General features: G+C 45.3%; 1 protein-coding gene across 13 annotated transcripts in view; it reads right to left on the reverse strand.

Annotated features, from left to right (window-relative positions):
• Window positions 1-698: 698 nt before the first annotated feature.
• LOC129811458 (arf-GAP with SH3 domain, ANK repeat and PH domain-containing protein 2-like) overlaps window positions 699-24,845 on the reverse strand; it is a 107,557-nt gene continuing 83,410 nt past the window's right edge. For 2 of the 13 annotated variants that reach the window (XM_055862771.1, XM_055862781.1), the window contains 23 exons: window positions 24,512-24,641; window positions 24,294-24,379; window positions 24,129-24,204; window positions 23,893-23,979; window positions 21,920-22,023; window positions 21,191-21,260; window positions 18,404-18,491; window positions 16,938-16,986; window positions 16,602-16,768; window positions 15,598-15,731; window positions 14,565-14,659; window positions 13,639-13,828; window positions 13,035-13,120; window positions 12,192-12,307; window positions 10,259-10,326; window positions 9,977-10,090; window positions 9,604-9,829; window positions 7,661-7,888; window positions 6,875-6,992; window positions 6,453-6,508; window positions 4,619-4,698; window positions 3,915-4,034; window positions 699-2,132 (listed from right to left, as the gene is read on the reverse strand). In XM_055862771.1, the coding sequence (XP_055718746.1) occupies window positions 2,058-2,132; window positions 3,915-4,034; window positions 4,619-4,698; window positions 6,453-6,508; window positions 6,875-6,992; window positions 7,661-7,888; window positions 9,604-9,829; window positions 9,977-10,090; window positions 10,259-10,326; window positions 12,192-12,307; window positions 13,035-13,120; window positions 13,639-13,828; window positions 14,565-14,659; window positions 15,598-15,731; window positions 16,602-16,768; window positions 16,938-16,986; window positions 18,404-18,491; window positions 21,191-21,260; window positions 21,920-22,023; window positions 23,893-23,979; window positions 24,129-24,204; window positions 24,294-24,379; window positions 24,512-24,641 (2,563 nt within the window). In that variant the 3' untranslated portion in view covers window positions 699-2,057. The remainder of the gene's footprint in view (window positions 2,133-3,914; window positions 4,035-4,618; window positions 4,699-6,452; window positions 6,509-6,874; window positions 6,993-7,660; window positions 7,889-9,603; window positions 9,830-9,976; window positions 10,091-10,258; window positions 10,327-12,191; window positions 12,308-13,034; window positions 13,121-13,638; window positions 13,829-14,564; window positions 14,660-15,597; window positions 15,732-16,601; window positions 16,769-16,937; window positions 16,987-18,403; window positions 18,492-21,190; window positions 21,261-21,919; window positions 22,024-23,892; window positions 23,980-24,128; window positions 24,205-24,293; window positions 24,380-24,511; window positions 24,642-24,845) is intronic. The other 11 variants (XM_055862774.1, XM_055862777.1, XM_055862775.1 and 8 more) reach the window with 10 other exon arrangements.

Raw genomic sequence — 24,845 nt, forward strand, 5'->3', positions numbered from 1 at the left:
GCTGTCCCACGTCAACCCCCTGTTGTTACCACGTTACAGGCTGTCCCACATCAACCCCCTGTTGTTACCAGGTTACAGGCTGTCCCACATCAACCCCCTGTTGTTACCACGTTACAGGCTGTCCCACATCAACCCCCTGTTGTTACCACGTTACAGGCTGTCACACGTCAACCCCCCTGTTACCACGTTACAGGCTGTCCCACGTCAACCCCCTGTTGTTACCACGTTACAGGCTGTCCCACGTCAACCCCCTGTTGTTACCACGTTACAGGCTGTCCCACGTTAACCCCCTGTTGTTACCACGTTACAGGCTGTCCCACGTTAACCCCCTGTTGTTACCACGTTACAGGCTGTCCCACATCAACCCCCTGTTGTTACCACGTTACAGGCTGTCCCACATCAACCCCCTGTTGTTAGCACTTTACAGGCTGTCCCACATCAACCCCCTGTTGTTACCACGTTACAGGCTGTCCCACATCAACCCCCTGTTGTTACCACATTACAGGCTGTCCCACATCAACCCCCTGTTGTTACCAGGTTACAGGCTGTCCCACATCAACCCCCTGTTGTTACCAGGTTACAGGCTGTCCCACATCAACCCCCTGTTGTTACCACGTTACAGGCTGTCCCACATCAACCCCCTGTTACCACGTTACAGGCTGTCCCACATCAACCCCCTGTTGTTACCACGTTACAGGCTGTCCCACATCAACCCCCTGTTGTTACCAGGTTACAGGCTGTCACACGTCAACCCCCCTGTTGTTACCACGTTACAGGCTGTCCCACGTCAACCCCCTGTTGTTACCACGTTACAGGCTGTCCCACATCAACCCCCTGTTGTTACCACGTTACAGGCTGTCCCACATCAACCCCCTGTTGTCACCACGTTACAGGCTGTCACACGTCAACCCCCCTGTTGTTACCACGTTACAGGCTGTCCCACGTCAACCCCCTGTTGTTCCCACGTTACAGGCTGTCCCACGTCAACCCCCTGTTGTTACCACGTTACAGGCTGTCCCACATCAACCCCCTGTTGTTATCACGTTACAGGCTGTCCCACATCAACCCCCTGTTGTTACCAGGTTACAGGCTGTCCCACATCAACCCCCTGTTGTTACCAGGTTACAGGCTGTCCCACGTCAACCCCCTGTTGTTACCACGTTACAGGCTGTCCCACGTCAACCCCCTGTTGTTACCACGTTACAGGCTGTCACACGTCAACCCCCTGTTGTTACCAGGTTACAGGCTGTCCCACGTCAACCCCCTGTTGTTACCACGTTACAGGCTGTCCCACATCAACCCCCTGTTGTTACCACGTTACAGGCTGTCCCACGTCAACCCCGTTACCACGTTACAGGCTGTCTTGAGATGGGGACAGTGGATCATCCCTACGTGAGGGCTCCTAGCATATTCCTGGGTTAGCACCATTTTGAATTAAGTTTTTCCTCCAACATTGGAAGTCCTAACAAGTTTACATGTCTTTGACTACTAAGCAATTATGCGTAAAAAAACTTCAAACTTCACCCTTTAACCATGCAAGGAGGTGGAATGTAAGCACAACGACTATATTCACATTAACGATAAGTGAAAGAAATCCTAAAGATCCACATTACTGTGTGTAGTCCCCTCTATCAGTTGTTTTTAAATAACTTTCTGTACAATTCACACAGAGGAAAACAAGTGAAACTTATGAACAGAACCTTCATTTGGTCAATAATCCTCTTAATGTTGTGAACACTCATTACAATCATTGTTATTTAAAATGTCAGATGGTGTCAGAAGTCTAAACACAGTTTCCTCAAGAGCATCTGCGGGCTTGGTCTAATGAGCAGTGATATGATGTCACGTAACATTCCCGGAGTGAAGGGTGTGTATGTTGTCATGGCAACCCCCCAGACTGTCCAGCCAAAACATTGGGCAGCGACACTTGATTCTTCTGTAGTGTTAGCGCAGGCACAAGCTTGATGATGAACATGATGATTTCGTCCCACAAACCAGCAGACGTGGGGAGGTGGAGGTTTCCATCCCAGATCAGTGCCTGTGTTGACCTTTGACCTTCAGTCCATGATGAAGTGTATGAATGTGACGGGGAAAGCCCCCCTCCTCATTGGCTCTCCTTCAATGTGGCCCAGCTGGGAGAGAACAGGAGAGATGTACAACATCACACACTGATAACAGGGGGAAAAACACACTTGTGTTAGTAAACACTCACTAGTTTGCATATAGATTGAGAGATGAAGCATAACTACAGTGTTTTTAACTGCAGCATGAGCCCAGTGGACTTTCAACACAGACATTCACCTCTGTGGACTTCTACTACCACCTTTTATACCAAACAAGAATACAAACAACATGTAAAGTGTTGGTCCCATGTTTCATGAGCTGAAATAAAATTACAGAAATGTTCCATATGCACAAAAAGCTTATTTCTCTCAAATTGTTTGCACAGATTTGTTCAAAACCCTGTTAGTGAGCATTTCTCCTTTGCCAAGGTGATCCATCCACCTGACAGGTGTGGCATATCAAGAAGCTGATTAAACAGCATGATCATTACACGGGTGCACCTTGGGCTGGGGACAACAACAGGCCACTCATAAATGTGCAGTTTTGTCACAAAAAACAAATGTCTCAAGTTTTGAGGGACCGTGAAATTGGCATGCTGACTGCAAAGAGTCCGTCCCATATAAAGAGTCCCATATACAAGTGACTAAATATGGTCATGTTTGCAGAGGTGGCTTTGGGAAAAACAAGTTGCAGCTGGCCTGTATTCAGACAACAGTTGCAGCTGGCCTGTATTCAGACAACAGTTGCAGCTGGCCTGTATTCAGACAACAGTTGCAGCTGGCCTGTATTCAGACAACAGTTGCAGCTGGCCTGTATTCAGACAACAGTTGCAGCTGGCCTGTATTCAGACAACAGTTGCAGCTGGCCTGTATACAGACAACAGTTGCAGCTGGCCTGTATTCAGACAACAGTTGCAGCTGGCCTGTATTCAGACAACAGTTGCAGCTGGCCTGTATTCAGACAACAGTTGCAGCTGGCCTGTATTCAGACAACAGTTGCAGCTGGCCTGTATTCAGACAACAGTTGCAGCTGGCCTGTATACAGACAACAGTTGCAGCTGGCCTGTATTCAGACAACAGTTGCAGCTGGCCTGTATTCAGACAACAGTTGCAGCTGGCCTGTATTCAGACAACAGTTGCAGCTGGCCTGTATTCAGACAACAGTTGCAGCTGGCCTGTATTCAGACAACAGTTGCAGCTGGCCTGTATACAGACAACAGTTGCAGCTGGCCTGTATACAGACAACAGTTGCAGCTGGCCTGTATTCAGACAACAGACTTCTCAGAGGAAGGAAGGCAGGCGGGGGTAGGAGGAAGGTAGGGGAGAGAGAGATATATGTCATTTGAAATGTCTTTATTCTTTTGGAACTTCTGTGAGTGTAATGTTTACTGTTAATTTCTATTGTTTATTTCACTTTTGTTTATTATTTATTTCACTTTCTTTGGCAATGTTAACATATGTTTCCCATGCCAATAAAGCCCTTGAATTGAATTGAGAGAGACAGAGATTTGGCCAGAATGAGGTCATGGCTTTCTACTGCTGACGCCACCATGGTTTCTGACACATGCTCATTGGCCGCTCTTGGAATTTGGAAAGGACCCGATTTGGACCATAACTGGCCCGGACGACTCTTACTGCGTGTGAATGATGACACAAACACACACCCACTCTCACCCTCTCCAGTTTCTAAATCCCTACACACAAATTCATATGCAGTAGCCATGCCGACCCAGTTACTACACACACAAACACTTTCAGAAAGTGAGCGTGTCCAGGAGCCTGATCTAGAGGTGATTCTCTCACACACACACAGAGAGAGAGAGAGAGAGAGAGAGAGAGACAGATACTCACCCACCACTCCTGGTCCTCCTCCCCGTCCACCACGATCACCTCCCCCTCAGAGAAAGTCAGCTCGTCTGGGTTGTCTGCCAGACAGTTATAGATGGCCTTTACTCGCTTGGGCCTCTGCTTCTGAAAAACAGGTTCAATATGAAGAGAGACAGACAGGCATAGAAATATCATTACTAGAACGAACATTCCCATTCAAGTCAACCTTCCGTGACAGGTGGGCTGGTGGCCACATTGAATGGAACCATGATGTCAAATTGCTGTGGTCTGAGGGGCTTTTCCCATTCTAGTAATTCTAATTAAATGCAGACAGGCAAGTATACAGCGTGTTCTACAGACAGATGCTGTCTTTCAACAGGAGGATCTCCTGTATCTGCCACTTCTTTGGTATGTTTGACACCCTCTTCCATAGTGACTGCTGGAGGGTTGAATAGTGAACCACTGACACAGGACATAGTAAGCATCTGACTGGGTAAGGAGGGTAGCCATTGACCGCAGAGGTATCAGGAACAAGCACACACTTCAAAGTTTCCCTCCCTCTTAGTAGTGGTGTGCATACGAAGGAAACCACAGAGAAAACTGTTAAAGATGATGATATTCAAATGCACAGAGCGACAGGGACAATCAGACCAACTGAAACACAAGATCAGATACAGAACAGGACAAACAACCATAAGGTCAACGGTAGGTAGGAGGAAGGAACTCACCGGATAGGTCTTCCTAGGCATGGGGGCCGGAGGCAGCGATTGACCTATCGAGTTCTGGCGGCATCCCGGCACTTCCTTAGCTGAAGGAGGAAGAGGAAATTACATCGTTGTGAAAACAAAACTGTTCCACACAAACTGCAACAGGCTGGAACTGACCCACAGTTGTGTTGTGACAAGGTAGGGGTGGTATACAGAAGATAGCCCTATTTGGTAAAAGACCAATCCATAGTGTTAGGTTGTAAATATCAGAGTAAGAAATTGACGGACACTATGAAAGCTCCAACCAAGTTTATTCACCCAAACGATGGAACAGCTGAACAGACAGACATATTTCCACCAGTGGTAGTATATATACCCCAATTTTGGTGACGTCCTTCTATACTCTAAACATTACATCTCTATTGCTAGGCAGGAAATTAAGTGATGCGGGCAATAAACTGTTCCTTCTCCCTTAACGTGACCTGACCTCGACCCCCTTCATCACTAATCCACATCTCTCCATCCTTATCAGTGCCTGCCACATGTGACTATCTTCCCTCCACGAAGTACATTCCAAGCTTAATTACATCCAGCATAACCATTCCTCCTACAGATAACCATTCACTTGTGATGTAGACCCTAGACTATGGCACCCCTCATGTCTCTAGTAAAACTGATGATTAACAATATTTACAGTTTAGAAATCCCAACCCGTCAATATTATGGCAAGAACAGCTCAAATAAGCAAAAAGAAACAGTCCATCATTACTTTAAAGACATGAAGGTCAGTCAATGCAGAAAATGTCAAGAACTTTGAAAGTGTCTTCAAATGCAGTCGCAAAAACCATCAAGCGCTATGATGAAACTGGCTCACGAGGACCGCCACAGGAAAGGAAGACCCAGAGTTACCTCCGCTGCAGAGGATAAGTTCGTTAGAGTTATAAGCCTCAGAAATTACAGGCCAAATAAATGCTTCAGAGTTCAAATAACAGATACATCTCAACATCAACTGTTCAGAGGAGAATCAGGCCTTCGTGGTCAAATTGCTGCAAAGAAACCACTACTAAAGGACACCAATAATAAGAAGAGACTTGCTTGGGCCAAGAAACACGAGCAATGGACATAAGACCGGTGGAAATCTGTCCTTTGGTGTGAGGAGTCCAAATTGGAGATTTTTGGTTCCAACCACCGTGTCTTTGTGAGACGCAGAGTAGGTGAACTGATGATCTCCGCATGTGTGGTTCCCACCGTGAAGCATGGAAGAGGTGTGATGTTGTGGGGGTGCTTTGCTGGTGACACTGCATGTTATTTATTTAGAATTCAAGGCACACTTAACCAGCATGGCTACCACAGCATTCTGCAGCGATACGCCATCCCATCTGGTTTGCGCTTTGTGGGACTATCATTTGTTTTTCAACAGGACAATGACCCAACACACCTCCAGGCTGTGTAAGGGCTATTTGACCAAGAAGGAGAGTGATGAGTGCTGCATCAGATGACCTGGCCTCCACAATCACCCAACCTCAACCCAATTGAGATGGTTTGGGATAAGTTAGACTGCAGAGTCAAGGAAAAGCATTCCAGGTGAAGCTGGTTAAGAGAATGCGAAGAATGTGCAAAGCTGTCATTAAGGCAAAGGGTGGCTATTTGAAGAATCTCAAATATAAAATCTATTTTGATTTGTTTAACACTTTTTTGGTTACTACATGATTCCATGTGTTATTTCATAGTTTTGATGTCTTCACTGTTATTCTACAATGTATAAAATACTAAAAATAAAGAAAAACCCTTGAATGAGTAGGTGTGTCCACACTTTTGACTGGTAATTTATTTGTATTTTATTTTTTACACCCACCTGGTCTTTCGATGGACCCCGTTCGAGTCGGTCCTTTGCTGAAGCTTTTGGCGTTGCTGAAAACCACAAACAGTAGTCAGCTGCTGCTTATCATGTGCTTAAATTAACACATTTACCCCACAGGGCATTTCCACATGACAGTGCATTTCCCCATGACAGCGCATTTACCCATGACAGCGCATTTCCCCATGACAGCGCATTTCCCCATGACAGCGCATTTCCCTTTGACAGTCACAACTCAGACCTATGGGAGACTGAGTAGAACCATGTTGATGAGGAGCTCTGTCTTTTAGGAGCTCAGCTTGGAATTAATGTAGTGGTAAACTAGAAAACCTATTGGTGTTTTTCTCCAAAAGTAATATTTCTTTGTGTTCATCGAAGCAAAACATGCTGCCTCAGGCAGTGTGTGTGTATATGCTCACCCAGATGGAGACTTGGGTGGTGGGGCTCTGCTGTGGCCATGTCCGGTCCCTGGTTTGGACTGCTGGTTCATAGCATCCATCACACTCACTGTCTTGACCACGGGGGGAGGAGCAAGACCTAGGGAGACAGAGAGAGAAGTTACCCATCTCTTTCTCTTATTGAAACAGGGCGTATTTCTGTCAGTGTCCGCTGCTACTTTTGCTTTAGCAACATTAGTCTTTGGATGCATTTTAAACCAATCGGATTACAACAGAATTGATACAAGTTAAATTTACAGCAATATCCAAACCATGTTTAAGATTAACAAGCAGATTTCAGGACTGAGACTGGACCATTCAGGAACACATGGAAAGCCATTCTGGTGTGTCTTTGTCATAAAACTATCCCAGGGCTTTCAGAAGCCTACGGTGGATTTCTCCTCTTACTTTTTACCCGGGCTTAGCTCCTTTCATATCTATTTTGATCCTGATAAACTCCCCAGTCCCTGCTGCTGACAAGCATACCGATTAACATGATGCTGCCACCACAATACTTGAACTTTTGGGGTATTTGGATATGAAACGCAAAGATGATAATAAAAGTACAATTGGATTTGTGCCACAAATGCAAACAAGTTCTCATTTGAAACAGCGGCAAGGTAAACAAAACTAAAGCATGGATGTCTGTCATTCCTTGTCTGTAGACTGCTTACAGGGTAAGAAAACCTATAAACCATTTTTAAATTCCCTTTCCCTTTAACCATGATGTGTTCAGACAATGAGACCTAGGAGGTGAGGGGTGCCTACCAGTGGTTGAGGTGACCCGCATGGGGGGTACCGGGAGGTGCATGTTGGGGGGGTCTGAGGAGGACCTCTGTCGGCCCCCCAGGTCTATCGAGCCAGATTTCCACCCAGAGGACCTTGATGACTGGACCATCCCACACAGACCTGGCATCTGGACTGGAGGAGGGAGGAGAGAGGAGGGGGAAAGCTGGTTCCTGAAGACGTGCATTGCTTGCTCTTCAGGGTTTTCGGCTGTGAATACACTCAGTGGCCAGTTGATTAGGTTAACCACCCCATTCCCAAAAATGGTTTACTCCTACAGACAGTGAGTCATGTGACCATGACTTGCTATATAAAGCAGGCGGACAGGCATCGAGGCATTCAGGTACTGTTCGATTGAATATTAGAATGGGCAAAACAAGTGACCTAAGAAACTTTGAGTGTGGTATGATGGTCGGTGCTAGGCGCGTCGGTTCCAGTATCTTAGAAACGTCCGGCCTCCTGGGCTTTTCACGTACAACAGTGTTAGGGTTTCCCGAAACAGGCAGATTACGGTGGAGTACAACAGTGGTGTGCAGAGCGCATAACTAGTCGTTCCTTGTCACGGATGGGCTATTGCAGCAGATTACCACACCGGGTTCCACTCTCATCACCTAAAAACAAGGAGAAGTGCCTCCAGTAGACAATTTAGGAGTGGAAAAACATCACCTGGCCCGACGAATCACGTTTCCTGTTGCGTCATGCTGATGCCAGAGACACGATTTGGCGTAAGCAACATGAGTCCAAGGACCCATCCTGCCTGGTGTCAATGGTACAGGCTGATGGCAGTGGTGTAATGGTGTGGGGAATGTTTTCCTGGCATACGTTATGGTCCCTTGACATCAATTGAGCAATGTTTTCATGTCCCGAAGAATTCAGGATGTTCTGGAGGCAAAGGGCACTCTGACCCAGTACTAGATGGGTGTACCTAATAAACTGGCCAATGAGTGTATATAAAGCATTTTGTGACAACTGCTGATGAAAAAAGGGCTTCATAAAATACATTTGATTGATTGAGGTGTGACACTGAAGCAGAACACAGAAAGACTGTCTAATCCTGGAATTAAATTGAAAAGAATACCCAAAGTCAAGTTCACTGGAGAGGAGTTGTTGAGGGGTTATGCTCCTCGTGTGGTAACGGGCCTAAGTAAGTAAGTAAAGACGACATGTGCTTTGAATGTAAAGTAAGTAAGTTGAATTGAAACAAATTGTTTAGCAAGGTGGAATGTTTTCTACCGTTTTCAATGAGCATGAACCAGATTGAGTTCAAATTGCTTCCCAGTGATAGGAAAGGCTATTTTCAGTATGGGTTATGGAGTGCACTTTGAGAACTTTCACGAAAAGTAGCTCACTAGCTCACCCAGCAGCCGCCAATGCGATGGTCCCTGCTCCCTACCCAGAACCCTCTCTGCCCTTCAAATAGGTCAGAGCGCTACACGAATCACACAAGTCCCCATGGAACAATGCATTAATTAGAGAAGGCATCTACAGTAGATGACAGATATGTGGCCAAATGAGGTTTCCCTGTATTTGAACTGAACCCATTGGGCATGTATTATAAATATCATTCTCCAAAAATGGCAAGGATGAGAGGTGAATGTGGGTTGAAAAGAGCTTGACGGGTCATTTGATATGGATCACGTTTATCAACTTCAAATCAGGAGCACTTTTTAAACATTTTTAATCTAAATCCGTGCTCAAATAGCATTTAGACGGATTCACTGAACAAACTAAACTGGTTCATAGAATTCTGAAAGTTTTGCCGAAGAAATTACAGCTCTATATGGACAAACATCTAATGTATGCTAATTTTGGTTAACCCAGAACTAAAATCTAGCGTAATTTCTTTTACATAGTCTATCCACAAATGAATAACTGTATGCCACATCCACCTTGCTATAACATTTTAAAAAGGAAAAATAAAGTACCTATGTTTCTTGGGGGCAGAGGGGGTGCAGAGGTCATGGAAGGCCCCCCTGGCGCAGGAGGGCTGGCGTTGAGGATGGCACCATAGGTCTCGTTGGTGACTAGGTTGGGCATGTACCCACCACGCTGCTTGTCCCGTGCCAGGGAGGCCGGGCTGGGATGGAGGTGGGAGTTGGGGCCAGGGGTGTAGCAGCTGGCAGGGCGCTCCTCTCTCCGATGGGGGCTGGGCTGAAGGGCCAATGAGAGGTCAGGGGTCAAAAGTTATAAAAAGGTCATCATGGTGTGTGTGTTATGTATGTGTATATATTATTATGTGTATGTGTGTGGTGAGTTCATGGTGTGTAACTGTGTGTATAATCTGAAGAGGGTCCTCACCCTCACCTTGTCATCCAGGTCCTCATCACTCTCGTCCATGTCTTCATGGTGCAGACGCCATTCGTACTCTACGTGCACATGGGCGTTGAATTTCCCCGCCAGCGCCATGTTCAGCTACACACACACACACACACACACACACACACACACACACACACACACACACACACACACACACACACACACAGAGATAGAGAGATCAATGGCTCATACAAAGCTAAAAGATAGGAGTCAGTGACTATCTTGCTAAAGAATTCACATAAACGCACACACAGCACTCACCAGCTCCTCACACTGCAGGTGCTTCAGTCTCTTCGCGATGTCCAGCGGCGTCTCCCCAGACTCACTAGCTAGAGGAGGACATCATTTTGGTCTATTAATTGATCATCCATTGATACAGTGCCTCCAGAAAGTCCTCGCACATCCTGACTTTGAGATGTTGTGCCACTGGCCTACACCCAATACCCCATTACGCCAAAGTGGAATTATGTTTTTTATTTTTACAAATTAATAAAAAATGAAAAGCTAAAAATGTCTTGAGTCAAACTTTGTTATGGCCTAAATAAGTTCAGGAGTAAAAATGTGTCATAATGTCACAAGTCACATAATAAGTTACATGGACTCTCTATGTACAATAATAGCGTTTATCATGATTTTTGAATTATTACCTCATCTCTCTACCCCACACATACAATCTGGAAGGTCCCTTTACAACAGTTACTGAGTTTAATGGCTGTGATAGGAGAAAACTGAGGATGGATCAACAACATTGTAGTTGCTCCACAATACTAACCTAAATGACAGAGTCAAGAGAAGGACAGAATACAAATATTCCAAAACATGCATCCAGTTTGCAACAAGGCACTAAAGTAAAACTGCACAAAATATGGCAAAGAAATAAACTTTACGTCTTGAATACGAAGCGTTATGTTTGGGGAAAATACAGCACAACACATCACTGAGTACCACTTAATATTTTCAAGCGTGGTGGTGGTTGCATCATGTTATGGTGTCTACTGTAAAGATGCGTCAGGCTGCAAATGACCATCTCTTGTCAAAAATGTACAATTAAATAGTTGAGCCATTAAATCGCCGTGTGCGTGTCATTTTAAGGACAACAACAAAAAACGTACATTTGAACACTGCAGGAGACTTTTCGCTTGTCTCCTTTACAATCTTCAATTAATTGTTTGATTACTTTCAGAGAACTGTCAAATATCGAAGATGTCCTTTTATCCGGTTTGAATGTATTGTGGGAGTGAAATTCCTGAAATATGTACACTACATTCATACTACATGAGAAGTCGAAATGAGTATGATATCAGGGCATTTAAAGCATACTCAATTTTCAAAATGTCACATACAATTTTTTTTGCATACTCAAACTACCTACTATTTAGGACGCTAGTATGGGTATTCAGACACAGCCCTTGTGTTCTCTTCACACTGCCCTGGAAATCAACACCTCATAGCCGAGCACTGACAAGTAACCCGCGACACAGTTAGCACCACTAGGCCACGACAGCATGAATTATGACGTTATCTACACCCAATTCACCAACCTGTCAACGCAATGCTAGCATACATTTAGGCTGCCAGGAGGTGCCTACTGCAGCTAAGCAGAGCCAAGCCACGTTTTTGTCAACAGCCATGTGTGTCACAACACACTCTCCCCTCTCTGTCTCCCTAAACTACAGAGCAAGATAGGCTGTGATACTTGGTGGACTGAAACAACGTGATTCCGTGGCACATAAACACATTCCGGTCAACAGACCATGGCCCCCCTGTTACTTTGTTAACTGTGTTGCTGGAGACTGATAATTAGCAGGATTCACAAACTTAACAGTCTCTGTCTCGCGGTTTCTTTTTCTCTGTGTTATCATGGGTCAGTTTGTTTGAGGTCAGAGAGATTGGTCTGTTGTGAGAAAGTGGTGTGTCCAGGTCTTTTGGCAAATCAGGGCCCTCTGGGAACGATTCCCAAAAAACGTGACTAAGAAATACATCCGTGTGGAGGAACCTTGGTGTTTGTATGCATGTGTGTCTTCATCATTTGTTTTCTTCAAAGTTATAATTTCTGTAGCTATGAATTTCATCATAAATCAGTTTATTGGTAGACACTTGACAACAATAAACAAAGTCTTCACTAACATTTTGTGTCAAAGCTGTTTCCAAACCAGTCTTTCCCCAAAAGAGGAGTGATGTGATGGTCTCTTACCTATGTCAATTGAGGCCTTGCCGCGCAGGAGCAGTTTGAGGCACTCCATGTTGTCAGTCAGACAGCAGTAGTGTAAGGCTGTACTGCCTTTGGCTGTCTGCTTGTCCAGGTTCATACTATGGGGAGAGGAGACGGAGGAGGCAACCAGTGAGAGGTGGAGGAGAAACCAGTAGAAAGGGCTTAATTCATTGTTTTAGTTGTGTGTCAACTGTCTATGGTGACACCATTTACCAGACTGTAGCAGCCACTTCTCTTAAACCTTTGGATGCCGTCTACCAGCTTTATCATAGGTGACATTTTTAATACTGACCACTGCATCCTGTATCAAAAGGTTGGCTGGTCCTCATTAAAAGTACCGTAGATCACTTCACTATTCCATTTTTGTTAACAAAGCTCTACTATACAAGCTTTCGACTTACCTAACTTTGTTGTTAAAGTATAAAAACCTGAGTTACTAAACCTGTTCACAGGGTTGGTTAACTCAAGGCTCCCCAGTTCTCCACCGAACTAGATAAATCCGGCTCCAAAATTTTGGAATCATTACATTTGGATTCCCTGGTGCCACTAGGGCAGTTTAACACCCTGATGATAAAGGAGTTCACCGAGGTGTGCAATTGTTTTAAATTAATGAATTGTTTATGATGGCTGTGATGTTTGTTATTGTCTAATGTTATGTACTTATATTGTATCTTGTTATTCTATCAATTTTATATTTTCTAAATGAATAAAAGTGAATAAAATAAGCTAACATTAGCAGGTACTGGTCATGGCATGGTTATGTATGGCCAAATGACAATCATGTTTTTACAAATAGCTTATTGACGTTTTCCTTTATTCCCTTACCTGTTTTGAGTGAGGAAGTCAACGATATGGAGCGAGGTCCTGTCCACTAATCTGACCGCTAGGTGAAGGGCCGTTTCACCTTGTTCCTGTAACCACACACACAAGATCCAAAATGGCCATGTTGACACCTCAGCGACACAACAGGCACCAGAGCCAAAATGGAGGAGCTGACATCACAGAAACACTGGGACTTCGATCAAAATTTGTACATATGCTCCCTTTTGATAGTCTGCTTTGCTATTGGCAGTAGTAGCCGTAGTAGCCCTGAATAAGAGCCAGATGTTTGTAGTGAGTGATGATTATTGTATTATACAAAGCATTTACACTGCCAGGAGAAGTTGTTTTTCACAGCCCACAGAAGAGTATGAACTAAAATACAGCCATTTTAATTCCACTACAGTTGGACAAATGTTAATAAACAAAACCACCCCTCCCCATCCTAGCAAAAATGTGTTGGTTACAGTTGGGATTGATTCGAGACAGTTGGGATTGACTCGAGCCGGGACGTACTGTGATAGCCTGGAAAGAACAATGTCCGAAAAGATCCGCGCCAGCATGCTAGTGTGACAGGTAATGGTGTGTTAGGAAGGACATGTAGACTCACATGTCCGTTGGCCAGGGGGATGGGCTCCATCAGATCCACTCCCTCAGCATACACCTGAATCAGAGAGAAGATGTCCCGGGACTTGACTGCGTCACAGAGCGTGTGCAGCTTGGACACCCCGTCTGGACACTTCCTTCTGGCGAAACGCTTCTCTGTGTACTTGGCTGTGATGAAGTCCTTACGGGCTTGCCTGTACCAGAGAGAGACCATTCAAATGGGTACACCAAGTGGGAGTTAGAACTCAATACATCTAAAGAGGGATAAATTACATATCTTATGTGTGTGCTCAATTTGACTTGTGTTGTACAACAGAATGCATTTTTTCTAAGGCTTGTTGAATTAAAATGTTTTCAGTTAGGGATCCCGTCCTGCTTGCTTCGTTCATAATAAATGATTATGAGTGTCTTTGTGGTGACATGTTTCCAATAGGTCACTGTAAGGTCACGGGCCCATCTGCTCCTACAGTCATTTTCATTGGGAGGGCAATTGTAACGGCATCCTGAGAAGTGGGCTGGGGGGCTCAAACACCTCTCACCAGCCAGAAGAGGGATTAGAGAGAGAGAGATGGAGACGTGGTGGGAAGGGGAGACAGAGAGAGCGAGAGGGAGAGAGAGAGAGAGCGGCACTGAGAGCGAGAAAGAGATAGAGGGAGAGATGGAGAGGTGGTGGGAAGGGGAGAGAGAGAGAGAGAGAGAGAGAGCGAGAGCGAGAGCGGCACTGAGAGCGAGAGAGAGAGAGAGAGGGAGAGAGAGATGGTGAGAAGGCAAGACAGAGAAAGAGAGAGATGGAGGAAGACAGGGGGATAGAAAATGAAAAAGACTGATGAGAGAAGGAGAGGATAGAGTGTATACGTTTGAGGAAAGAGACAGAAAAAAACTATGAGAACTAGAGGGATGGAGAAAAACAGAGAGAGAGAGAGAACTTACATGTCACTGGCAGGGTTGGGTTTGACCACATCTTCCGCAGATAGACACGCCTCCATGATGTCGTTAAAGCCTGCATTCCCCACGTTCTTGGCCAGCTGCGTGGTAAAACACACACACAGTTTAGAGCTTACCAGAGAACAGAGGACATAAAAGTACAAATGAACCTCCTAAAAGAGGGTTCTACAGTTTTTACTGTACATATTTATTTCAAGCTCCATTTCTTCTGCTCTGCCACTTCAACAAATGCTTAAATCAATGGAGTGTGTGTGTGTGTGTGTGTGTGTGTGTGTGTGTGTGTGTGTGTGTGTTTGTGTGAGAGAGAGGGGAAACACTGCATCCGTTCGTTTCCACCCATCTCCTTGTGGCCAAATAATGTGAAACGCTGGCGTCTTACCAAGGGAAATCATCTTAAATTAGCAACAAAAACATATCAGCCCCAAATGATTCATGGGCAATAAATTGCACCAAATTGATATTAAAAAGCCAGCTAAAATGTGAAACATGCAAGGTGGAAGCAGCTTCAAGCCTCTGTTATCCTGTAATGTCTATCTATCCCAATGGAGCGCAGCAGAGGAAGGAGAGTTCAGTAGAATCAGGCCAGGGGCGTTGATATCCTTGGTGCTTGCCTACCAGCAGTAAATCAGCTGCACTGTGAAATAATTTTTTACATCAGCTAAAGTGTGATGGGCGAGCTATTGTTTTCCAATAGGAGGTTTTACTAAGTAAGCTAAGCGGATGTGTCTTGGTACCACTTTATGAGCCACATGTGTGTAAATGATTTGAACTTTCCAATACGACTGCACCTAACTTCTCACTGTCACAGCACTTCAATGCCATAATGTGAAAGTGGACAAATAGCTGATTTGTGGAGAGAGTTCTGGCTCAAAATGGCTGCAGTGCATCAGCCAGATAGATGCTCCTAACCATTAGTGGTGGAATAGCATGAGTTACCATCAGACAAGGCAGAGCAAAGCACTACGACACTTAGTGAAAATGGTGATGCTATCATGCTAGACTTGTTCATTCTTCTCACCAAGAGTTCAGAGGTGCTGAGGACGTCCAGCGTGAGGGACTGAATCCTGGAGTAGTGGACTCCCAACTCCCGGTGGATCCCAGAACACTCTATACACGTCAGGATGCCCAGGTTAGTGGAGAGCCATGTGGGGTCTGGGAGGAAGGGGGAGGAGAGAAAGAGAGACAAGGAGAGAGAGAGAGAGAGAGAGACAAGGAGAGAGACAGAGAGACAAGGAGAGAGAGAGAGAGCGAGAGAGACAAGGAGAGAGACAGAGAGACAAGGAGAGAGAGAGAGACAAGAAGAGAGAGACAAGGAGAGAGAGAGAGACAAGGAGAGAGAGAGAGACAAGAAGAGAGAGAGAGACAAGGAGAGAGAGAGAGACAAGGAGAGAGACAAGGAGAGAGAGAGAGAGAGACAAGGAGAGAGAGAGAGATAGAGAGAGAGAGACAAGGAGAGAGAGAGAGAGAGAGAGACAAGGAGAGAGATAGAGAGAGAGAGACAAGGAGAGAGAGAGAGAGAGAGAGAAGGAGAGAGAGAGAGACAAGGAGAGAGAGAGAGACAAGAAGATAGAGACAAGAAGATAGAGAACATGTAAGTAGGTCACAGTGTCCTTGGTAGGGACTACCTGCATGTGCTTTGAGGGGAGAGCTATTTCTGATACAGGTTAACGACTGGCTGCAGTCGAACCTAAATAACTGGCTCATGGGCATTCCTCGTTCCCTACAATGTCAGTGTAAAGTGACTGCATAGAGTTGTTCAATAAACTTGACCTGAATACTTTGGTAACAGTGTCTGTGAATAACCTGTATAATTAATAATTTAATTAAAGTGACCTCTAGCACATTAAATAACACTTGCTATAATTATTTATAATAGCTCATGGCTCCTTATTACAGCCTTTATAAATGTACAACAGTTATATTGAATTAAACAAAGGTGGTTTTGTGCACTAAAATGATGAGTGGTGTGTGTATGTCCAATGTGTGTGCATGTATTAACGTGTGTTTCTCCCGGTCACTCACTGGGCGCTTTGCAGTCACAGCAGACATCGTTGCCAGTCATCCTCTTGACCTCTCCCAGGATGGCCTTGGTCAGCTCCTGGACGATGTTGTTCTCCCCAACGTGCTGGTCTCCCTTAAAAGCATTATTCAACGCTTCCTCCTTACTGTTCTGCAGCACAGAGATCCATCTGAAAACACACAGCACACAGGTGGAGGGGGAGTGTGGGAGTATGTGTGTGTGATAGAGTGTGTGTGTGTGTGTGTAAAGATTGGGTGAGGCCAAAGAAACCTGTGTGTGGAAAGATGCATCAGGGATAACAGGACACACTTCACAAAAAGGAAGGAACACAGACTTACATCTGACATTCTGGGTCATCCTCTGTCTGAAAGTGATACGTTCTGTCATCTGAGAGAGAGAGCGAGAGAGAGAGAGCGAGAGAGCGAGAGGGAGAGAGAGAGAGGGAGAGAGCGAGAGGGAGAGAGCGAGAGGGAGAGAGCAGTGGCTGGGTCAGAGACATAGTGGAATAAGAAATTAATCAAAGATAAGAAAATGTAAGAACGGAGAGCAATTCCCTTAAGAGCCCATCCCAACACCCGGCTGACAAGCCTGTGTGTACCAGGCCTAAATAAGAAACAGGAAACTCTTTCACAGCTGTCAACTACATACAGTACAGTAAAATACCTAGAGCTAACACAGCAACCAATAGGACAATATAGGAGGACACAGAGGTTGGGATTTGAAGTCATGTGGAATCTACTCAAGACAGAGGTTGATTTACCAAACGTCCCATACTGCACTGCACATAGAAAGTATGAAACTTGTGAAAGTCATATTGTGTACTCTTCAATTATTCTCCAACCTGACTGCTCTCTCCTGACCCCCCCCCCCCCTACAGAAGGCCAACTCCGCACTCAGAAAGGAGAGCAGAATCTCTCTGTTTCCACCACACCAGAGTAAGCCCTTTCATAGTCATAGTGTTGTGTTGCGCTGCTTCCCATTGACAGCAGGGTGACAGCCTGACATCAGCAGTCATCTTGGCCCAGTGTTTACGAAAGGATGAAGTCACCCCTCAGCTACACTCAACGTATATCCCCAAAACCTGACTGAAGAAAGAAGAGGGTGAATGGAGGAAGAAGAGGGTGAATGGGGGAAGAATAAATACTAATTTTAGCTCCATTTCCCTTGGTTACATGAGATTACGTGAGAATACAGGGAACAAAGGAACGTGGATGAAACTCTTAAAAGGCTGCAGATTCGGAGAGGGTCGTGTTGAGGCACAAAGTATTGATTCTCCTTCATGCCCTCATTCCACAGAATAGCTGCGATTTCCTTTCATATAGAGCCCTATTGACGACCACTTTGCCTTTTTCTGTGAGTTTCCTCCCTGCACTTGTTTTCCTGCAGTAGATTTCTCTCTACTCAATAACGAGCACTGTCATTCTTTCCAACACAGCATCCCGTCTTGTTCCTCAATGTCTATAAGCCTGCATTTCCTTTATCAAATTTACAAATTATATATATATTTTTTTTAATTTAACCTTTATTTAACTAGGCAAGTCCGTTAAGAACAAATTCTTATTTACAATGACGGCCTACACTGGCCAAACCCGGACGATGCTGGGCCAATTGTGCACCGCCCTATGTGACTCCAAATCCCGGCCTATGAGGCACCGCAGTGCGCAGGGCAGGCCCTCTGAGAACACAAGGTTCGGTACCGCAGTGTGCAGGCCAGGCCCTGTGAGAACCCAGCAGGGTCCATTTGTAGAGGTATTCCTATAACACACAGAGGGAAAAGAGGGGGTAAAAGGCAGAGTAAACCTACGTGAGATGAGGTCAAAGCTCTTCTTCTCCTCTGGGTTGTGTTTCACCTGGCAGGTGAGGAGGTTGAGTTTTGCCGGCGGTCGGTTTGTCTGAAGGGGAGGGAGGGGGGAGGAGAGAGAGAGGAGGAGGAGGACAGGAAAGAAGAACATCAGAATCAGCAAACAGAAAGCATGAAGGAAACTACACCCTGCCACACCAAAAATACCTGTTAGGACTAGCAATGTAACAAAGCTTCACCCAGTGTCAATTTACCCAATTAATCCATTTAGCCTACATGAACTCACATTATAAATCATATACTATGAAACTAAGCATATTATAATGCCTAAAAATGCATCGCAATCACATACAGGTCTACCTGTGATTCAGCATAGCGACATCCCCGTTCCCCCTTAGTTATTACAACATAACACCCCATTGCCCTTCCCCTTCAGTTATTACAACATAAAATAACACTACCTCTCCCTCTGTTACTACAACATAACACTACCTCCCCCTCAGTTATTACAACATAACACCCCATTGCCCTTCCCCTTTAGTTATTACAACATGAAATAACACTACCTCTCCCTCTGTTATTACAACATAACACTACCTCCCCCTCAGTTATTACAACAGAACACCCCATTGCCCTTCCCCTTTAGTTATTACAACATGAAATAACACTACCTCTCCCTCTGTTACTACAACATAACACTACCTCCCCCTCAGTTATTACAACAGAACACTACATTGCTCTGCGCGCTTAGTTATTAGAACATGAAATAACACTACCTCTCCCTCTGTTACTACAACATAACACTACCTCCCCCTCAGTTATTACAACAGAACACTACATTGCTCTGCGCGCTTAGTTATTAGAACATAACATTGAGGCTCTCTTATGAAGTTTTCATAAGGAATATTTCCCCCCGTGTTAAGGTCTGTTAGCATGGGCCTGTCTGTTGAGGAGTCCCTCCTTGACGGTGGTGCTCTGCAGTGGTGGATGAAACCCGGCCACGGTTTGTGCTCAGGGTGCTTCAAAACCAACCTTGATTCCTTCCCCTCCCTCAACCTGGCGTGTTTGTGTATGTGTGTGCCTTTTGAAAGAGGGAGAGCGAGAGAGAGAGAGCGAGAGAGAGAGAGGAAGATGACTTAAGACAGCGATGAAGTGAGAGAGAGCGAGAGAGAGAGTAAATCTAGTGAAGTAGAGCCTGCTTTAGCGAAAGCAGAGTAGAGGAAATCAATAGACCGGTGAGTCCCTGGTGCTTGTAAAGTCACTCAGTGGGCTAGCCTGACACAAGGCCTGTGTCCCAAACGGCACCAGAGCCCTGGTCAATAGTATGGCACTATCTAGGGAATAGGGTGTGATTTGGGATATCCAGGATATATACACTAAATATACAAAAGTATGTGGACACCTTTTCAAATTAGTGAATTTGTCTATTTCAGCCACACCCGTTGATGACAGGTGTGTAAAATTGAGCACACAACCATGCAATCTCCATAGACAAACATTGGCAGTAGAATGGCCTTACTGAAAAGCTCAGTGACTTTCAACGTGGCACTGTCATAGGATGCCACCTTTCCAACAAGTTCATTTGTCAAAGCTCTGCCCTGCTAGAGCTTCCCCGGTCAACTGTAAGTGCTGTTATTGTGAAGTGGAAACATCTAGGAGCAACAACGGCTCAGCTGCGAAGTGGTAGGCCACACAAACTCACAGAACAGGACCGCCGAGTGCTGAAGCGCGTAAAAATTGTCTGTCCTCAGATGCAACACTCACTACCGAGTTCTACACTGCCTCTGGAAGCAATGTCAGCACAAAAACTGTTCGTCGGGAGCTTCATGAAATTGGTTTCAATGGCCGAGCAACCGCACACAAGCCTAAGATCACCATGCGCAATGTGTTGGCTGGAGTGGTGTAAAGCTTGCCGCCTTTGGACGTTTTCTGGAGTGATGAATCACGCTTCACCATCTGGCAGTCCAACAGAGGAATCTGGGATTGGTGGATGCCAGAACGCTACCTGCCCCAATGCATAGTACCAAGGGTAAAGTTTGGTGGTCTGGTTTAATGGTCTGAGGCTGTTTTTTGTGGTTCGGGCTAGGCCCCTTAGTTCCAGTGAAGGGAAATCTTAACACTACAGCATACAATCACATTCTACAAGCCCCTTCCTGTTTCAGCTTGACAATGCCTCGTGCAGAAAGCGAGGTCCATACAGAAATGGTTTGTTGAGATCAGTGTGGAAGAACTTGACTGGCCTGCACAGAGCCCTGACCTCAACCCCATTGGACACCTTTGGGATGAATTGGAACGCTGACTGCGAGCAAGGCCCTATCGCCTAACCTGACTAATGCACTTGTGGCTGAATGGAAGCAAGTCCCTGCAGCAATGTTCCAACATCTAGTGGAAAGTGAGGAGTGGAGGCTGTTATAGCAGCAAAGGGGGGACCAACTCCATATTAATGCCCATGATTTTGGAATGAGATGTTCGACAGGTGTCCACATACTTTTGGTCATGTAGTGTATAACATTCTTTGAGGTGTTGAGTGATTCTAATACTAAAGCTACCACTATTTTAGCTAAATGAATCCAATGTGCTCAATTTTGGGCATGTCTGATGCCTGAGATGTTTGACAACCAGTGAACAGTCTGATTCGACAGAATGAGTGAGATTGAGTGCTTCATCTCCATTAAGAGAACAGGCTAGTGCCGTTAGCCTACTTTAAATGAATGCTAACTGGCTAGGACTAGGTTGTCTTGCCCTCTGTGTGTGCGTATGTGTCCGTGTGCGTGTCGGCACATTACTCACCGTCCCATGTGATATGGTAAGGTATCCGTTCTTTACTGAACACTTTCTCTTCTGCCACACTTTCCTTAACCTAGGGAGGTGGGGAGGGGCACACGACATATTGTGACACACACCGACATAACACCCCAGTGCCAGTGTGACACACTAAACTCGACATGAATCCACATTATAACTGAACAGACATGGCTAATGAATTATTAACGTCAACCACACCAGTGCTCATTAATATGTACATGCATAAGTAATGAAGTACAGTCTGGGCAGTGTATTCATGTCTCCGGGGAGAAGCTCAACCATAAAAATAACATGGAATATCGATTTCCTTACATGCTGTATCAGCAATAAGATAGGTCCATAAAGATGGCGGCCCCCATAAACTTACCACAAATTCCTTGTTTTGTTAAGTTTGCCGTATTGTACATTGCTCTCTGTTACTCTTTTTGTGTATGGTCATGAGCAGAGTATACATGACCAACATTTTTGCTTCAAGACGCCGGGATTTGAAAAACTGATTTATTGGCACACTGAACCATATTGCAAGCCATAGTTTAAAGTGGATAGTATTAAAATAATGACGTCATATCTGAATTCTACCATCTTTATGCACGTTCGCCCCTAATTACCTGAGAGAACTTTGTGTGTGTGTTTGTTCGGTCTGACCTTATATTTGGTTCTTTTAATGTTTTTTGAAGATGCTACATGTTTAACAGAAGAAAACGAGAAACTGACCCGTCACTCTTCTTGTAGAGGTTCCCACAGCGCTCGGTACCATGCTCCTTGTTGCCCTGAGGCTGGTGCAAACTGTAGGTGGCGCTCTGTCTCACCTGGGACTCCTTCAACAATACCAGCGCACACACACACACACACACACACACACACACACACACACACACACACACACACACACACACACACACACACACACACACACACACACACACACACACACACACATATATATATAAGGATCTATGTACAGTAGGCACAAGACACCTCAGCCAGTGAGTTTGGGTGTGGTGCATCTCAATTGTCTACAGTGGCTTCCTCTCCTTGTACCTTTCCTTTGTTATCTCTAATCTGAAAATTACAGGATAGGAGAATATGTCGGCTCGGGATGCTGGCTGCGGCATGTGCTTTCACCCATCCACTGCTTTTAGTGCAGGTGAAAAGAGGAGACAAGGAAGGGGAGCATCTTTAGACTATTGAGATACTGCTACACTATGTACATAAGACAAGCAGAGCCCTGGGGTCATGCACTAGTGACATCACCTCGTCACAGAGCCGAGAGGGGGAGGGGCCAAGGCAAAGACCTTTGGAAGATATTCGAAAAGAAAGTCTTCAGGGTTCTGAATGTACTGTTACCGTCGTCAACAATTTAAAAGGAAAACAACTATTTCATAAGTACAGAGAGAACCTTTGCTTTTCAGGCCCCCCCCCCCCACCAACTCTCTCTATTGGAAATGCTTGACAAAACACCACAACCAGATAGACAAGCACAGAAAGGAGGTGAAGAAGATAAACTTACTCTCCTAGACTTGGTTCACAAAGAGGCGGAAGCAGTGAAGTAAAGAACAGACAGATAAAACAGACAGTAGCCTAGTTCTCCACATAATAGCTAAAGCCAGGAAGTATACAAGTACATGTGGTAACTAAAAGTCACTTTGGAAAAAAGCATCCGGTAAAAGACAGTATTATGCAAATCGTAAGAGTGCACAATATACCATTAATGGGTTCCTTTCAATGAGCTTGCTAAAGTTGACAGGGAGTGAAGGGGGCTTAGAACACCTAAATGAATCCCTAGATGAGATACAGACAGCTATATTAGTGGATGTCTAACTTTGGCTTGTGACAGTGAAAAGACTAGGCCAGTAGAGGACTTGGGCTTGTGACAGTGAAAAGACTAGGCCAGTAGTGGGCTTGTGACAGTGAAAAGACTAGGCCAGTAGTGGGCTTGTGACAGGGAAAAGACTAGGCCAGTAGAGTGTTGCCGTGTGTGTGTGTACTGTATGTGTGTCATTGGTGGGTGTTACCATTAAAGGTTGATAGAGGGGGTTCCTTTGCATCTGTGACAGCGGCATGGGCAGCGCCTTTCTCCATTTTGAAGTAGTCCAATTCTTCTTCTACGAGTCGGTAAACAAACAGATATGGTGCATACTGCCACCAGGAGTGTGTCGTCTGAACAGGTATAAAGCCAAGGTTTGTATTTATAGCCACCTGTAGCTATGGAGGTTTGCTCAGGAGCAATGTTCCCTCAAAATGGCCAGTTTGCCTACCCGGCGAGCAGCGCAGCTGAATCGGATGCACCTACCGCCAACAGTCCGGGGCGAATAAAAAAATAAATAGAAACACAAGGCTTTATCATCGCTAGGAATGCCTCGGAGATCGACCAGTCGATCGCGATAAACCGGTTGGTGACCACTGTTCTCGAAAGATGAGTATAATCTGGTGCATTTCCCTGTGGGCTTATTTTTCTGCGCGGCAGCCTCGGGGCTACTGTGCGCTCGCAGCTTTGAGGGAACATAATTGGAGTATAATTGATTGGCTGATCTCTTTTGATGACCTGGATGGAATTATGTGATCCTTCCTTAACCCATAGGAAGTCACACCCAGTTGACTACTTCAAAATGGTGGAAGTCCTCAGTGGCGTTGCTCATGCTAAAACAGCTATAGGCCCTAGAGCTGTCTAAGTCTATGGGTGTTACCTCCTTCTGCTCCACCTGCAGCGCTGACTTGAGAACGTCCCGTAGCTGAGTGAGTTGCTTCCTCTCCTCGTCCTGGGCCTGCTTTATCTGGAGAGGTCACAGCAAGGTCATACACAGCTCATACAAAGGTCACAGGTGTCATACAAAGTCACACAGCATACTTTTGAGGAATTCAACAGGAAAAGCAAGTTCTTACATACCCATAAAGATGTCAACAGTAGTCTTGAGGAACTCACCGTATGTAAGTCTGTGGCTAGCTTCTCTATGGAGGGTTTGAGGTTGTCTACTGCTTTCAGCCCGTCCTGAAAGAAACTAAAGAGAGAGACAAATCTACATCAGCCGTTTTCCCCACGAGGTGAGCATTTGGTCAAATACAAACTTTCAATGACTTCAGGACTTACTTGCACTGTGCATGGAAATATTTGATGAGATTCTGGAGTAGATCCACCCCTTTCTTGATCTTGATCTCATTCACTTTAAGAAGATACTGCGAGACAGAATTTCACAATGTCAGCAAACCCACTACTACATCTCTGGACTTGACTCAATCTGGCAACCCAGGCCTGAGCTCCACCAATCTGACAACCCAGGCCTGAGCTCCACCACTTTCCTTACCCACCTCACACATCTGCAGCTGGAAGAACCTCCTCTCCTTCTCCATCTCCTCTGCTATCTCCGACCCGCTGATCACAGTGCGGATCATGCCGTGCTGCCGCGCATGCTCCTTCTTCTCCTTCTCGATCTTAGTGCTAAGACAGGAAGTTACATCATTCGGGGTCAAAGTGTGGCATTTCCAACCACAGAAACAAACACAAACGGGCAGTACACCAAACAGGAAATATACAGAGGAGGGAAGGGGGAGCTGGGGGGGCCCATTCCATGCAACAGAGCATTCTTTTCCATTTGCTAACTAGCTTAGCCTATTCCCCAATAAAAAGATGCAGCATTTGGCT

The sequence above is a fragment of the Salvelinus fontinalis genome, chromosome 15 (genome assembly GCF_029448725.1).
Source record: "Salvelinus fontinalis isolate EN_2023a chromosome 15, ASM2944872v1, whole genome shotgun sequence".
Classification (NCBI taxonomy): Eukaryota; Metazoa; Chordata; class Actinopteri; order Salmoniformes; family Salmonidae; genus Salvelinus; species Salvelinus fontinalis.